The sequence below is a fragment of the Bos indicus x Bos taurus genome, chromosome 29, assembly GCF_003369695.1.
Source record: "Bos indicus x Bos taurus breed Angus x Brahman F1 hybrid chromosome 29, Bos_hybrid_MaternalHap_v2.0, whole genome shotgun sequence".
NCBI classification, from domain to species: Eukaryota; Metazoa; Chordata; class Mammalia; order Artiodactyla; family Bovidae; genus Bos; species Bos indicus x Bos taurus.
In genome coordinates this window covers 18,670,698-18,687,198 of record NC_040104.1, presented here as the reverse complement: position 1 = coordinate 18,687,198, position 16,501 = coordinate 18,670,698, and the positions used below count along the sequence as shown (strand labels likewise).

Genomic DNA, 16,501 nt, shown 5'->3' with positions numbered 1-16,501 from the left:
AGAAAGCAAGTGACCGGTCTAAGACTGTAAGAGAGGAAGCAACAGCAAGACTGAAACACAACTGTCATTTAAAAGCCAAATTTACTTTTGGATCCTGTTTGGGCCCCTACCGTTTATAGCTCACTTCTATGAACATGAAGAATTGATCCCTTAATAAGATAAGGGATCCCTTATCCCTTAATAAAAAGCTGGTTAAGACCAGCTTTCCATTTAGTTTTATATTTAATCAGAAGCACCAACTGTTAATAGCAATTAAGAAATCAGCACAGCTAAAGTAGGACTGCAATTATTACAGGTGAGAAAATTTGTGGGGTAACAAACATACAAGGTTAATCAATTTGGTGTTAATCAAGTTAAATTGTTATGTATGCTTTTATAACAAATTGGGGTATGAATCAAATCAAATTTTATTTGAATTATTTACATTTAAAAATCAACATTTATTGAGTGAGAAATATGCATCAAGTCTGCTCTAGCTACTTTACAAATATCCTCACACATTTAATCTTCTCGAAAATCTTAAGAGATTAACAAGAATCTTACAATCCCCATTTTACAAATGGGGAAACTGAAGTACAGAGAAGTAAAGCAACTTGCTGAAAATAACACAAGATTAAGACCCAAGAGATACAGCACCAGAACCCATGTTCTTAGCTACCATGCTGTCCTGTTTTAAACTGTATGATTTTTTTTCATAAAATACGTTTTATAGAAACCTAATAGTTTTTATATGCATATAAAGCTATATTTATATAATAGCCATTAACATTTCCAAATGTACAGCATGAGCATTTAATCTACACAGCATTTTAGGAACATTTTTATAAATAGACAACTAAAACCCACGAGTTATATACTAAGGATACAATTTTAAGGCATTTTTAGATGTTCTTCTAGTGATAGTTTTAAAAGCTAAAAGGAAACTTTTCTACCCTGTGGAAATTAGTGACAGTCAATCTAAGAGATGCTGTTGTCAGATCTCAAATTACTTAGGCATATAAGGAAAAAGAAAGAGATGGCCTTAGATTCTGCTGTTATTCTGCTATTAACACACTGTTTACATTAACAGTTATAATGCATTAAAAAACACTGATCAAACTGACTTGAGTCTAGAGGGAAAACATATGTGATTCATGATTTTAAACCACTATGAAAAGTGAGCCAGAGTTACAGGCCCGATAATCTAAAAGGGGTCAGCAGGCAGGTGGCTCTGCTCACACTTCAGCTAGTCCACTGTGTGGGACAGAAGAGGAGATCTTCCACAGCAGTAACTAGAAAATGAAACCCAAGTCTAACGTCATCTACATTTTTTTTTATCACTGCAGACAAAATTTCTGATAATGAAGTCCCTTGCCAGCACACCACTGTAAACAGAAACACTATTGAAAGAGAACACATTCTTTGAATTTTCCACACCGAATTCTTTGTTGCGTACCTGAAATCCATGCTTGCCTCTCCACCATGTGCTTAACACTTTTGGGGGCATGTCAATAACAGAAACAATGTCTCCCACCTAGGATAAAACATTTTAAGTGAAATGTTTTTAATCAAATTGTAAAGCAATCATCTGCCTAAAATTTAAATCTAAACTGTAAAACTTTAAATCTGAACTGTATCTTATTCTCTGGATCATTATTTCTGGAAAAACATTAATATTTCTTTCTGTAAAGACTTTAATAATCTTAACCATTTGTAAAGGAGAGGTTTACAAGAAGTTAAGCAGCACAAAGACTGGTCCAAGTAACATGTGTAGTAACTTCAGAAAGCCTGATTGACAGTGTGAGATTTTTTAACACTAGGCATCATCACAGAGTTAAAATACTGTTACTGCTGTTACTAAAGGTGATCAGATCCACTTATAAAAGGAAATTTTAAATTACCATTTTTAGAACAAGAACAGTTTCTATTAATACACTCAGTGAGCTGCTTGCCATGTGCCAGGCACTGGGCTGAGCAATTGACGTATCTTATTTCATTATATAGGAATGCTCTAAGATGTCTACAATTACTGAGTTATTCTTAGTACATGGAAAATTGAATGACAGCTACATTTCTTTTGAAAGGCGGTTCAATATATAACATTCCCACTGAGCAGCTGACTTTGTTCACCCTAAAAGACAAACTAATGAGTTTATACAAACTTTTACAACATCCTAAGTATAAAAATAGCAAGAATAATTGCTAATAATATACTTAAAGGAAGTTGTATTCTTCATTCAAAATAAGTGATGATCTCTGTGATAAACCAGTTAGGCACTTTAGAACAATGTTGCTGATGTACACAATATTGCTTCACAAATTTTTGTGTTATATTCATGACTAATTTTTCCAGTCATGAATGTCCTCTTCACAAAACCATATTTGCTAACAGACACGGTATCTTTCAAGATCAAGGATTCTTTGTGTATAGAGCTAAAAATTTAGTTGAGAAGTGTTTGAATTCTGTACAATAAAAATGTACACTTTTTTCCTCTTAAATTGAATAACTTGCCAGCATTTTCTTTTGATCTCTCATCAGTCAGTATTAACAGAAGAAACTTAAATCCCCTCTTTTTTGCATCTGATAGCAAGAAATGTTCATTTCACTTTTCATCTGATCTTTACCTCAGTCTATGAACAATGAAAAAAAAGTATCACTGGGTATTGTTTTTAGGTGCAAAAAAAAAGGACAAAAGACAAGAGGATCTGGCTTTCAAGAAGCTCAGAGACACAAACACAGGAGAACAACTTTGATTGAATGAAATAAGTGACCTCTCAGAGATAAGCCTTGAGAATACCTCAGAATGACATTCAGTGCAGGCTCTGGGCAGGGGTTAGCGGGGCAGAGCGAGGGGTAGGGAAGAAGTGGGGTATGTATTTCTTGGAGTAGAAGGAAGAAAATCAAGGAGACTTCCTAGAAAAAATGGGGGACACTTAAGCTGAATTTTTAAGAATGAGTATAGTCCTTAAAACAAAAATAGATGGCATACCAGGCTGAAAGACAATAATGGGCAGAAACACCTGGTGCTTTTTGTTAAGTAAATGATTGACACAAAGATGAGGCTAGAAAGGCAGCACAGACTGAGCTAACACAGAGCATCTTTGGTCACTTACCTCTAAGGTCAATTCATCTGGGGCCCGAGCGGTGTACCTCTTGATAACATGGGCAGCACCAACAGCAGGAGTGTTAATCGAGGATTCTTCATGAACTAGAAGGTGATTTCCCTTGTTATCAATCTAGAACAAAGAAAATGTACTATGAGATGGTTAAAGACACGGGACTTGCAAGTTTCTGGGTGTATCTATATAACTCAACTCGATTTAGCAAAACTACAACCCAAAGAATCTTAAAAAAAACACACTACTTACTATATACCATTGTACATATTATTGTACATGTATTGTACGTATCATATCATTGTATTGTACATATATTATATATATAATTGAATCTTCACAACTTTAAAAGATACTTATCATCATTATCAATACCTAACAATGAAGATGCTAAAGCTAAAAGAGGTTATGTAAATTACAGAAGATTAAATAATTTGTCCCAGATTACACGGCCAATAATGAAAAAACAAGATCTCAATGCAAGTTGTACTGGCTCTAAGTTCTATTCTTTCTACTTTTCATCATCTTCCCAATTTTCACTTAGAGAATAAAGTAACTCTACCTATGCAAATTAAAGAAAAAAATCTAACATACTGACTGGATACTCTATCACTCAAGACATTCTTAAATCAGATCCTTTAAAAGGGTTTAATTGTCTCTTGTTTCTAAATGACTAAAAACTATTTTCATTACTAAGTCAATTAAATATATATATATATATACACACACCTTGCTAAATGTATAAACATGAATATATTGAACACCAAAACAACAGGTGTCATTCTGATTCATAAAATAATATTAAAACTAGCTTCCTGGATTATCAAAAAAGGTTTGAGATAAAAATATTTAATGTACCATATCTATCTTCCAGAAGATATGAATAAGCCCCACTTATTCAGTTCCTGAGACTCAGTAGCTACGAAAATTCACATGGGATTTCTTTCGTAGGTAATTAACTCTAATAAAGAGTGAACTAGATTAATACCTCCATCCAAGTAAGGGCAGGTCCACAGTTGATCTTGTTCCCAGCAATAGCTGAAAGGCGGGACAGGTAAGCCATAAGCATCTGAGTGACCGACTAAAGAAAAAGAGAAGATTCAGTGGTAACAGTTTCTCACTGTTAAAGAAACTGGTGTAAACTGGTTGTTTCTGGGAGAAAAAAATCTGCAGATTTTCAGGCATTTTCATAGTCACAGAGGTTCTTCACAGAAGCTTCACAGCTCCAGGAACTGACACGAAGGGCACTTACATAATTCCCTATCTGTTGCAGGACTTTCACTTTGGCCCCTCATCATCAGGGGTCATACAGCTTCTAATTTGGTTGCCTTTTTTTTCTGTTTGTGTACTGAAAATGTAAAATGATAGCACAGACATAATTACTTTCCTTGCCAGCTTCTCCCCACTACTCTGAAACTTTCTCCAAGGCCTGCTGCAGTCTTCGCCACCCAGCCATGGCAGGACTGCTCATGCGTGATCCTTCACCTCAAGTCAGCTGATGGTCCAGGCATGGGACCCAACAGTAGCCTAACAGGAGTTGCTGCAGGAATCAGGAACTCCTAATTTCAGCTCCGTTTGGCTGCTATTTTACAAAGAGACAAGAACCCGGTACCTGTTGGGAGCGGTCATGTTCTGAGACAGTCTGAGAAAGAAAAACCAACAGACAGACAGAGAAGGGAAATGGAGGCAGAGAGACATCCAGATTTTCTATCATACGACAGAATCTGTGGTTTCAGGACATTCCTGAGGCTTTGCCACAGTGGCAGTTCTTGCATGACTGGAGCCTCTACTTTGCCTCTACTATGTAATTGCCCAGGAATTAATTACAGATTTGGAAGGGTTTTCCCCTCCGGACTTGTACTGTTCTCAAGCATCCACTGTGGCTGCTAAGCAGTCTAATGCCAGTACATTCTGTGTTCCTTTGAGAAAAATCTCCTTTTTGCTCTCTGGAGGCTTTTTGGGTTTCCTCTCTGCTTTTGGCATTTTGAAATTTTACAGTGTTTCTAGATGTTATTATATTTAACACTTAATGGACTGATTTAATCTGAAAATAGGCTCTTTTTTAATTTAGGGAAACATGTTTTTGGAGAAGGAAATGGCAACCCACTCCACTATTATTGCCTGGAGAATCCCAGGCACAGAGGAGCCTGGCAGGCTACAGTCCACGAGGTGGCAAGAGTCGAACACGACTTAGTGACTAAACCAGCTACTTCCATCCACTCTCTCTTCCTATAATAACTCCTATAAAGCAGCAGGAACTTGTGGGAACTTCTGGATCTACTCTCTGGGACTCTTGACTATTCTCTCGCAACTTTTTATCCCCTTGGGGCTGTGTTCTTACAGAGTTTGCCCTTCCTGCTCACTAATTCTCTCTTCATCTAAGTCCATTTTGCATGTCGTCCGGCTATTAATGTTTGTTATTATTAAAATTAACTTAAATGACCATATGTTCATTTCTAAGATCTCTGATTATTTTATTTTTATAAACTCTATTCTTATTCCATGAGTGTGACTGCCTTGCTTTCTCTAAGGATGGTAATCACGCTTCTGAAAGCCCTCTGTTTGCTCTTCTGTTACTTCATTTATTTAGTTTTTACTGAATAAAAACTGAAGATTTCTAGTTTACCCGTCCCTCTGCATCTTCCTGTAGAAGTTGCTCAAACTGTATTTTCTTACCCCCATAAATCTTATCCCATCCACTCTTCAAGATTCCTCACAATTTTGGACTCCCTGATGGTTATTTTCATTTTCTAATGTTATAAAAGAATCTCATTCCTCTTAAATTTAAAAAAAAAAAACCCGCTCTATACTTTTACTAGAAAATTTTGACAGGCATGGAAATAAGTGCATGGACACAGCCTGCCATCATCAACTGAATAAACAGCATCGTTTGAATATGCACGTCTTTGATTACTAGTGAGGTCAACATTTTTCCATATTTTTGCTTCTATAGTTTATATTCTCTTTGAAAAATGATCTGCTCATATATATCACCTACTTGTATATTAAGATATGAGTTTCTTTTTATAAAATTATACAACAAACCTATTTTAAATATCCTAAAATATCACTAATTTTTCTACTATTTTAAGAAATAAATAATCCCATGAATCTTCCTGAGAGCTCAAAATAAGCTTTTACTTAGTATACCAGCAAAAATTTTCTGCTGATTTACATAATAGTGGTTACTTCTGCAAAGTACTGAATGCTTACCTCTGGACTGTCCTTAAGAGCATCAGAACGGGGAAGCTCTGAGAGCTGGGAGAATCGTCGGTCATAAATACACAGATGAAGATGTTTATCAAGTACCCGAAAATCTTCATAACTTCTTTTAACAATCCAACTTTTGCCCTACGAATAAGAAAAAAAAGACTACTATAATTTGTCTCTATTGGGAGTGGTCATGTATCAGGCTTTATTCCATAATGATAGGCTATTCATGAGATTTTATATTTACTAATTAATTTGACAGTAAACAGTTAAACTCCAAAACCCTCTAGCGAGTTATACATTAAAGCATTAATAATGGAAAATGAGCTAGAACTGTCCACTAAACCTCTTCTTATGACTGGTCAAGCCCACTGGTTCTCCATGGGAATAATAATTGGCAGAAGGAAGATAGCATGTAATCTTAAACCCACAGAAAGAACCATTAAATGATTCTGTGTGGAAGAATACTACCAAAAATTACAGAAAAATAAAATTGGGTTACTGATCAGTTACCATGAACATTTTCTGTGACTGACACTAGAAAAGCACTGACAATCAACACTATTAAAATCTCATCTAGAGGCATTCGGTGTGCTTATCGTATCTAGAACCCCCTGTAACTCCCCACTTTTCGGTCTTTCTTCCTTTCCTTGCCTAAGCTCTGAAGCTCATTAGATATGAAAATTTAGTCATAGAACATATTTATCACATATTGTCTTCTAATTTTCTCTCGAATCCATCACTTCATAGCCTGAGCTATGTGAGGACCCACATCACTTCTGACCTCCCTGCCTCTGATCCTCCTCCACCCCCCTCCCCTAATATGAACTACAGAGCTTGTCAGGTCACACTGACAGAAGGCCTTCAAAAGCTCCCGTGGGCAGTAGTGATGAACTGGTCTCCACTACACACCATTTGGTTTGACAGTTTAATTTTTATGTGGAGGCTTTAGTCTCATAAGAATTTGGAGAAACTGGGAGAGAAAGCAACCGTCTCAGAAATGAAGAAAAATCTCTAATGTAGCTCCTTTCCATTTGCCTCCACCAGATAGGGCAGAAGGAGAAGGTACCACTTCACGGGAGAGAGGCTGAATTCTAAACACAGGTACTGCCCATAACCAACAGGATAAATATGCCTAATCCTACTTTGGACTGCAATTCTCCATTACACAGAGAGCAATACCATCTCCGTCTTTCAGAGGGGTTGTTAGAATAAAATAAGAGAACAGATGTGGCAGAAAATTTGAAGAACAGTCCCTGGGTCCCAATTTTAAGAAATGCTAGTTCAGTAACTCTGGAATGGGATCCAGTTAATCTGATGATCAGCCTGATTTGGGAACCACTGATCAATCAAATCCAAACATAATTGCACATGTGAGGACTTGCATCATCTGGACTTATCTAAATCTGCAGTGTGATCCCACTCACTACTCCTTAATGCTCTTTCTTTGCTTCCAGTTATGCTCAATTACTTGCATTTCTTCCATTTGTAAAATGCTCCTTTTCTTGCCTACATGATTTTTAAGTGCTGTTCTTCTACTATGCAAAGTTTTTCTTTTACTCTTTGCTCAAGTAAACTCCTTTGTTTTCTCACTTCTACAGCTGCCATCTACCCAAAGCATTTCTGAGTCACAACAGTGGGTTAAATACTTGTTCCTTCGGGAAGGCAAAAATAAAAATAAATAAAAATGAACAATACGGCAGAGAAAAAGAAAAACAACCTATTGCATAGTTACAAATATTTTTTCTTTCACACATGTATTTCAAAAATTATGCAACCCTTCAAATATCAGAAAATTATCAAAATTATGTTAACATATGTATATTTCTATCAAAGAGATTAAACAGATGGTGACTTTTTATTTCAAAGCTCTGGATTTTTAAAAATTGAAATATAGTTGGATTTATAGTATTGTGTTAGTTTCAGTTGTACAGCAAAGTGATTCAGTTATACTATATGTATTATTTTTTCAGACTATTTTCCATTATAGGTTATTACAAAATAATAGATCTTTTACCTCCTAGGTTAAATTTATTCCTAGGTATTTTATTATTTTTGATGCAATTGTGGAATTGCTTTCTTAATTTCTCTTTCTAGTAGTCTGTTATTATAGTTCATAGAAACGGAACTGATTTTTGGTGAGAAGTTTGAAGCTTTCCAACTAAGATTAGGAACAAGGCAAGGATATCCTCTCTCATCACTGCTTTTAAAAACTGTATGAAATTCCTAGCTAATGCAATAAGACAAGGAAAGGAAGTAAAAGATACACAGATTGGGAAGGAAGAAATAAAACTGCCTTTATAGACACATGAGATGATCGTCTAGGTAGAAAACACAAAGCAACAACAAAAAACTTCTAGAACTAGTAACTGATTATAGCAAAATAGCACGATACAAGGCTAATAAACAAAAACCAACTGCTTTCCTATATACCAGGCAATAAACAGGTGGGGTCTGAAACTAAAAACACAGTACCATTTATATAACCACCCCCCAAATGAAATACTTAGGTATAAATCTAACAAAATATATAGAAGATCTACATGAGGTAAACTACAAAACTCTGGTGAAAGAAGTCAAAGGACTAAATGTGGAGAGATGTACCATGTTCGTGAACAGGAAGACTCAGTATTGCCAAGATGTTAATTCTTCCCAACTTGATCTATAGATTCATAATGCTTCCCCAGACAAAATCCCCACAAGTTATTTTTCCATATATTGACCAACTGATTCTAAAGTGTATGCAGAGTGGCAAAAGACTCAAAATAGCTAACACAATATTGAAGAAGAATAAAGTTGGAGGACTAATGTATGGAGGACTTCAAGACTTACCATAAAGTTACAATAATCAAAACAATATGGTACTGGCAAAGGAAGAGACATACACATAAATGAAACAGAACAGAAAGCCCAGACACGGACTCACTTAAATACAGTCAACTGATGTTTATAAAAAAGCAAAGGCAATACAATGGAGAAACGATAATTTTGTTTTGTTTTAAATTTTCAACAAATGATGCTGGAACAACTGAACATCCACACACACACAAATAAATCTAGACATGGACAAAAACTAATTCAAAAAGACCTTAATAAGATACAAAACCATGAAACTCTTAGAATAGAGCATAGGAGCAAATATAGACAACCTTGGGTTTGGTGATGCCTTTCTTTAGAAATAAGAGCAAATGTAAAATCCATGAAAAAAAAAAGAACTGATAAGCTTGACTTCACTGAAATTAAAATTTTCTGCCCTGTCAAAAGAATGAAAGGAAAAGCCACAGACGTGGGAGAATTACTGGCAAAAAACATACTATTGATAAGGGATTATTAAGCAAAATATGCAAAGAACTCTTAAAAATCAACAATAAGAAAACAAAAAACTGATTTAAAAATCGACACCTTACCAGAAAGATATATAGATGGCAAATAAGCATATGAAAAGACACTCCACATCATATGTCATCAGGGCAAGGCAAATATAAACAAGAAGATATCAGTACATACCTAATACAGTAGCAAAAATCCAGAATACTGATAACACCAAACGATGTTATATAAATTCCTATTACATAACAGGAATTTCCTTTCTTGCTGGTAGGAATTCAAAATGGTATGGCTTCTTTCATAGACTTATCACTTTCTTACAAAATTACTCATACTCTGTTTTACCAAAGGATCCAGCAATTGCACTCTGTGGTGTTTACCCAAATGAGTTGAAAAGTTATGTCCACACACAAACCTACACACAAAGGTTTACAGCAGCCTTATTAAAAATTGCCAAAGCCTGGATGCAACCGACACGTCCATTAGCTGGTGAACTGATAAATAAATTTTGGTACATCCAGACAATGGACTATGACTCAGCACTAAAACGAGGTAAGACATGGAACTTTGTCAAAGTCTCCTGCATGGCAGACAGACTGTTTACCATTGAGCCACCTGGGAAGCCCCAAAAAAGTTGCAAAATTAAGCTCTTAAATACAAAAATAAAATGATAATTCTGTGCTATGAAGAAATAAGCAAGAATCTACCATCCTGAAAAGGCAATATATTATATGATTCCAACCATAGGACACCATAAAAAATACAAAACTATGGAGACAATTAAAAAAAAAAATTGGTGGTTGCCAGGGGCTAGGGAGCAGTGAGAGATGAATAGGTAGAGCACAGAGAATTCAAAGGCTAGTGAAACTATTCTGCACACTATAATGGTGGATACATGTTTTAAATTTATCCAAACCCAGAGAATGAACAACACCATGAGTGAACCCCTATGACAATGGTGTGTCCGTGGAGGCTCATCTGTTGAAACAATGCACCACATTAGTGGGAGGATGTCCACAGTGGAGAAGGAGGTGCATGTATGAGGACAAGGGATACGTGGGTACCTTGTATTTTCCGCTCAATTTTGCTATGAACCTAAAATTAGTCCAAAAAAAAATCAAGTTTATTAAATTTATAAAAAGTAATCATGTTCTCTTCTCTCTGGAGAGTCTTGCTCAAAGAAATAAATATCAACAAGCAACCACATAAAGGCAAGAGCCTTCAGAGACTCAAAAGGTAAAGACTGGGGACTGGATTTCAAAATTGCTTTCCTCGTATATCAATAAACTGATTTCTTTCAACTTTTAAAAACTGTTCCTGTGCAAGTAAAATGTCTGCTCTTTAATACAGATTTACATGCAGGAAATGAAAAGCTTAAAACATAATTTTCAAATCCTCTCAAGTTGCTTTAAAGTCACTGAGTAAAATTCTAAAATCAGTAAAATACCTATCTTTTTAGTGGATATGGAAGAAGAACTTTAAATTTTATATGTAAAAAAACAACCTTAATCATGCAATTTCCAAATAGGCTGAATAAAGTAAATGATCATAATATTTTAGAAATTCAATTATTTATTATAAAGAACAAAACAAAAAAATTCATTATTCATGTCTAAATTTTAATTTGCAGCTAATTTCTAACCTGAATAATATATCAGTAAGTATTGCTCTCCAAGGATAACAAAAATCAACAATTCTTAACAAAGATGATAAAGAAGAATGAGAAAAAAGAAAAATCCCAGTGTATATAAGATCAAATTCCTAAGACAAAATTTTTCTTTCTCTCATTCATTCACCAGATATTTACTGAACATCTACATAGTACCAAGCCCTGCAGTAAGTATTAAATGCAACAGAGAAAGGACCATCAAACCTCTGACTTCTTAGAATGTATTTCAAATGAGAAGAAAAAAATCCTACTTTTAAGTTAATAAATTGTTATGTCGTTTAGTCGCTACATCATGTCCAACCCTTTGCTATCTCATGAACTATAGCCCTCCAGGCTCCTCTGTCCACAGGATTTTCCAGGCAAGAATACTGGAGCGGGTAGCCATTTCCTTTACCAGGGGATCTTCCCAACCCAGGGATCCAACCTGCATCTCCTGCTTGGCAGACAGATTCTTTACCATTGAGCCACCTGGGAAGCCCTTAAGTAATAAATACAAAAATAAAATAATGATAATTCTGTGCTATGAAAAAATAAGCAAGAACCTGCTCCAGTCAAGGTGGGGAGGGAAAGCCCCTCTGTGGAGCTGGCATCTAAACGGTCTCCTGAGAGCTGCGCGGGCACCAGGCACAGCACGTGCGTTGTGAATGGACTTACAGGCTGACCAAAGGTAATGCCTTGCTGAGGAAAAACTCAGGGTCTTAACTGACTGAAAACTAGCGAGACCAAAGCACAGGAGTGAGAAGACTGTCCCACGATGTAGACAGCAGGCAAGCTCCAGATCCTGCAGGGCCCTCACAGGCCTTGGTGAGTAGTTTGGGTTTAGTTTTAAATTCAGTGGAAATCTACGGCAGAGTTTTAACCAAGAGAGTAACATGCTTAAATTTGCATTTTACCTCGTCCTGGCAGTTGCTATCACAATGGCCCAACAAGGTACAGCAGCTTGACTACAGCTTGGTAATAACAGACGCAATGAGTTGTTGCTGTACAGTCATTAAGTCATGTCTGACCCTTTGTGACCCTGTGAACTGTAGCTCGCCGGGCTTCCCTGTCCTTCATTATCTCCTGGAGTTTGCTAAACTCATGTCCATTGAGTCAGTGATGTCATCCAACCATCTCATCCTCTGTCATCCCCTTCTCTTGCCCTCAGTCTTTCCCAGCATCAGGATTTTTCCCAGAGTTGGCTCTTTGCATCAGGTGGCCAAAGTATTAGAGCTTCAGCTTCAGCATCAGTCCTTCCAGTGAATACTCAGGGTTAATTTCCTTTAGGATTGATTGGTTTGATCTCCTTGCTATCCAAGAGACTCTCAAGAGTCTTCTCCAGCACCACAGTTCAATTCTTCAGGCTCAGCCTTCTTTAAGGTCCAACTCTCACATCCGTATATGACTAATGGAAAAGTCATAGCTTTAACTATACAGACCTTTAAACAAAATCTATAATATATTTTTGCAGTTCTTTCCGAGAAGAACACTCTTCACCCATGTCTTTGAAGACCCTTAATCATGGGAAAGTTTATCATGCAACAGAATTAATACTATGAATTAATTGTATGCATGATGAAGTTCAGTGAAAAGAAAGACCTGATTTAAATCTCAGCTTGACCTTATCCTTAACAGGGGACTTTACACAAGTTCCTTGACACCTACGAGTGACTGTTTATTCTTCTATACAATGGGAATGGGCTTCCCTGGTGGCTCAGATGGTAAGGAATCCACCTGTAATGCGGGAAACCTGGGTTTGATCCCTGAGTTGGGAAGATCCCCTGGAGGAGGACATGACAACCCACTCCAGTATTCCTGCCTAGAGAATCCCTGTGGACAGAAGCCTGGCAGGCTACAGTCCATGGGGTTGCAAAGAGTTGGAAACGACTGAGCGACCAAGCACACAATGGGAATAGTAACACCTAAATTTCATAGAAAAGTTTTCATACTTAAATAAGAAGTTTGCCATCTGCTTATACACTGTGTCCATATACAGGTGCTCTTCAAACATTAATAATCAACTCCATCCCCTTAGTAACAGCATATGCTAAATGGACCAAGTGGAGGAGATACTTAATACTGAGGAATGCATTGCTGATGGTGGAATTTCAAGCATCAGAGTACAGGAGATATTTTGAGGCAGAAAAGCATTCCCCTACAAGCAACTGTTTGTTCCATCAACTGGGACATTAAAAAAGGCTTCATGGTACTGTAAATATTTACAAAACACTTCAGGAAAAATGACTTATTATACATTGATGAATTCTGGTTAAAATACAAAGGTAGTTCATAAAATCCAACTTCAATAAGAACCATTCATTTCAACTACTCTAAAGCTTACTATGGGACAATAAAATATTAAGAAACATTTTTTCTTAAACTAATAAAACTATACTTAGAGGGGGAAAGATCAGACAAAATTTTCATTAGGGCAAATATCAGAATAAATTTTTACAATCGCTAGGTTTAAATGAGTCATTTCAAAGTTAACACTTAAAAACTGCTATCTGCTTATTTGCTAATGAATAAAATAATAGAATACAGAACACTTTTAAGATTCCCTACCACTGACATTACACTTATAAATGCTTTATTCTATGTAATGGGGCTTAATGTAATTAGTGTCAAGGTTTATCTAATTTTGTTATTTTTCTAATTATTGAAGTTTCAACAGTTGAGACATTAAAGGTTTTTCCATATCTACCTTGACCTGTTCTTGAAAATCTTAGGATTTTTATTAATTTTCATTGATTTCAAACTAAATACATGATATTTCCTGAAAAGCAGGGAATACATAGAGGAAAAATTAGTATGCTTTGCAGAAAAGAAAATGTTCCCACTCAAAACAATATCATGATACAGACTGGGAAGAGTATTTCTTCATCCGCACTACCTCATCTGTTTGTTCCATATAACACCTTTCCCCCCGAGTCTGTTTCCTTGGAGAAAAGAAAAGATGAAGGAAGGAACACATAAGGCACATGGCTATTCTGGTCAAGACAACTTACTCTAAATAACCATCAGTAGGAGAGGGAGAGCAACGAGTACTCAGACAGGGCATTATGTAGATCTGTCTCCAAGGCATTTGAGAAAGTCGCTTTGTCCACGTAACCATGTTCTGCTGAGACACATGGATATGGCTGAATGAGATTTGAGTGACACGTATCTGCTCCAACTGCTCTTGGCCCAGTATACCAGCTAGGAAATATTTTTATCAGTTCAGCTCAGTTGCTCAGTTGTGTCTGACTCTTTGGGACCACATGGATTACAGCATGCCAGGCTTCCCCGTCCATCACTAACTCCCGGAGCTTGCTCAAGTTCATGTCCATTGAGTCAGTGATGCCATCCAACCATCTCATCTTCTGTCGTCCCCTTTTTATTGCCCAGATTATACAGTCTATTGGGCTTCCCTGGTGGCTCAGATGGTAAAGAATCTGCCTGTGATGCAGGAGACCAGAGTTCCTGCAGGAACTCCCTAGGTCCCTAGGTTCCTTCCCTAGGTTGGGAAGATCCCTTACAGGAGGAAATGGCAACCCACTCCAGTATTCTTTCTTGGAGAATCCCCATGGACAAAGGAGCCTGGTGGGCTACAGTCCATAGGATCACAAATAGCTGGACACAACTGAGTGACTAACGTATACAGCCTATTGGCCTAGGGTTGCAGCCAGTTAACCTGGACTTTCAGAGGCTTCCACTTAGAGTTTTATAGAGGTAGGTAGACAGAAGATATATCTTTACATATATGAATGCTATCCAGGTCCTGTCTACTGAAGTCATGCAAATAAACTAGATTATTAGCTTCGGTATATTTCTATAATTCTTTAATAACATTAGAATATGCCTGCAGATTTCAGAGTGGCCAACTAAGTATAAATAAAACTAGAATTATGATGAAAAAACAGAAAAAACCCACAAGAGTGAGGTTCAAATCCTGGTCTTTAATTTCATGACCATGGGGAAGTTATTGACATTCTTTAGTCTTACATTCATCATCTGCAAGATGGAAACCAGACTCTTTGCCTCACAGAGCTGTTTTAAGAGTAAATGATACTCTGTATGCCATAATATTTGTGTACCAGACATATAAGTGATCAAAAAATGCCTAGTGAATTTGGATCTATGCAGTATGGAACACATGGTTTACATTTCTGGGTTCACAATTTAAAAAGAAATTAAAGCTTTAAGAGGCAGAGGCAAAAAAACCTTACAAGATTCAAATGTAATGTTAATACCTGAAGAATCAGTACTACAGCCTGCTGCTGCTGCTGCTGCTAAGTCGCTTCAGTCGTGTCTGACTCTGTGCGACCCCATAGATGACAGCCCACCAGGCTCCCCTGTCCCTGGGATTCTCCAGGCAAGAACACTGGAGTGGGTTGCCATTTCCTTCTCCAATGCATGAAAGTGAAAAGTGAAAGTGAAGTCGCTCAGTCATGTCCGACTCCTAGCGACCCCATGAACTGCAGCCTACCAGGCCCCTCTGTCCATGGGATTTTCCAGGCAAGAGTACTGGAGTGGGTTGCCATTGCTACAGAAAGGGAAAAGATCTCAGCTGTTTAACTGGACACTTTCTAAGAAAAAAGAACTGGGGAAGAAAGTGTGTTAAAAAGGACGGACCAAGAATTTTGGTTAAATAAAAAGAAATTTCAAGTACACATTATTAAAAATTAGAAATTAGCAAAGATATGAAATATGCAATTAGCTTCTATAATGAATAGATTACAAGGAGTAGAGGTAATCATATTTCATTTGAAGATAATGCCATTTCTAAAATCTGTTGTATATTTCCAATATACGAAATAGGAGATGTAAGAAAAGCTAGCAATCAGGAAACTGAAGTCCTTAAGAGCTCCAGCTAAGATTTCATATAGCTTAGGAAAGCAACTTTCATAATTTGGGCCTCAATTTCCTCATTTGCAAAATTAGAAGGTTTGATTTTGAGTCTATCTTGGCTATAAAAAATGACTTTGGTCTATTATGGTTTAAGGATGACATATATGGCAAGAATACAGAAGGCAAGCCATGAGAACATATCAACAATTACTTCCAGTGAGGAGGCAAAGGAGAAACACGACAGCATTATTACAATGCAGTAAATTACTACCTTGATGTAACAAAACCACAACAAGTAGTCTGAAATTTTTTAAGCAGCTTGACAAGATACTCACAACCAGGAAAAAGCCTAACTATCTAGGTCACTACTTTATGGAGGCATAATCAAGT

At 36.7% G+C, this 16,501-nt stretch overlaps 1 protein-coding gene across 5 annotated transcripts in view; it reads right to left on the bottom strand.

The window, feature by feature from the left end:
* ARHGAP32 (Rho GTPase activating protein 32) overlaps positions 1-16,501 on the bottom strand; it is a 205,249-nt gene that overhangs the window by 68,388 nt on the left and 120,360 nt on the right. For 4 of the 5 annotated variants that reach the window (XM_027532620.1, XM_027532623.1, XM_027532618.1 and 1 more), the window contains 4 exons: positions 6,310-6,447; positions 4,085-4,177; positions 3,094-3,216; positions 1,436-1,513 (listed from right to left, as the gene is read on the bottom strand). In XM_027532620.1, the coding sequence (XP_027388421.1) occupies positions 1,436-1,513; positions 3,094-3,216; positions 4,085-4,177; positions 6,310-6,447 (432 nt within the window). Of the gene's footprint in view, positions 1-1,435; positions 1,514-3,093; positions 3,217-4,084; positions 4,178-6,309; positions 6,448-16,501 lie in introns of those variants that run through there. The other variant, XM_027532621.1, reaches the window with a different exon arrangement.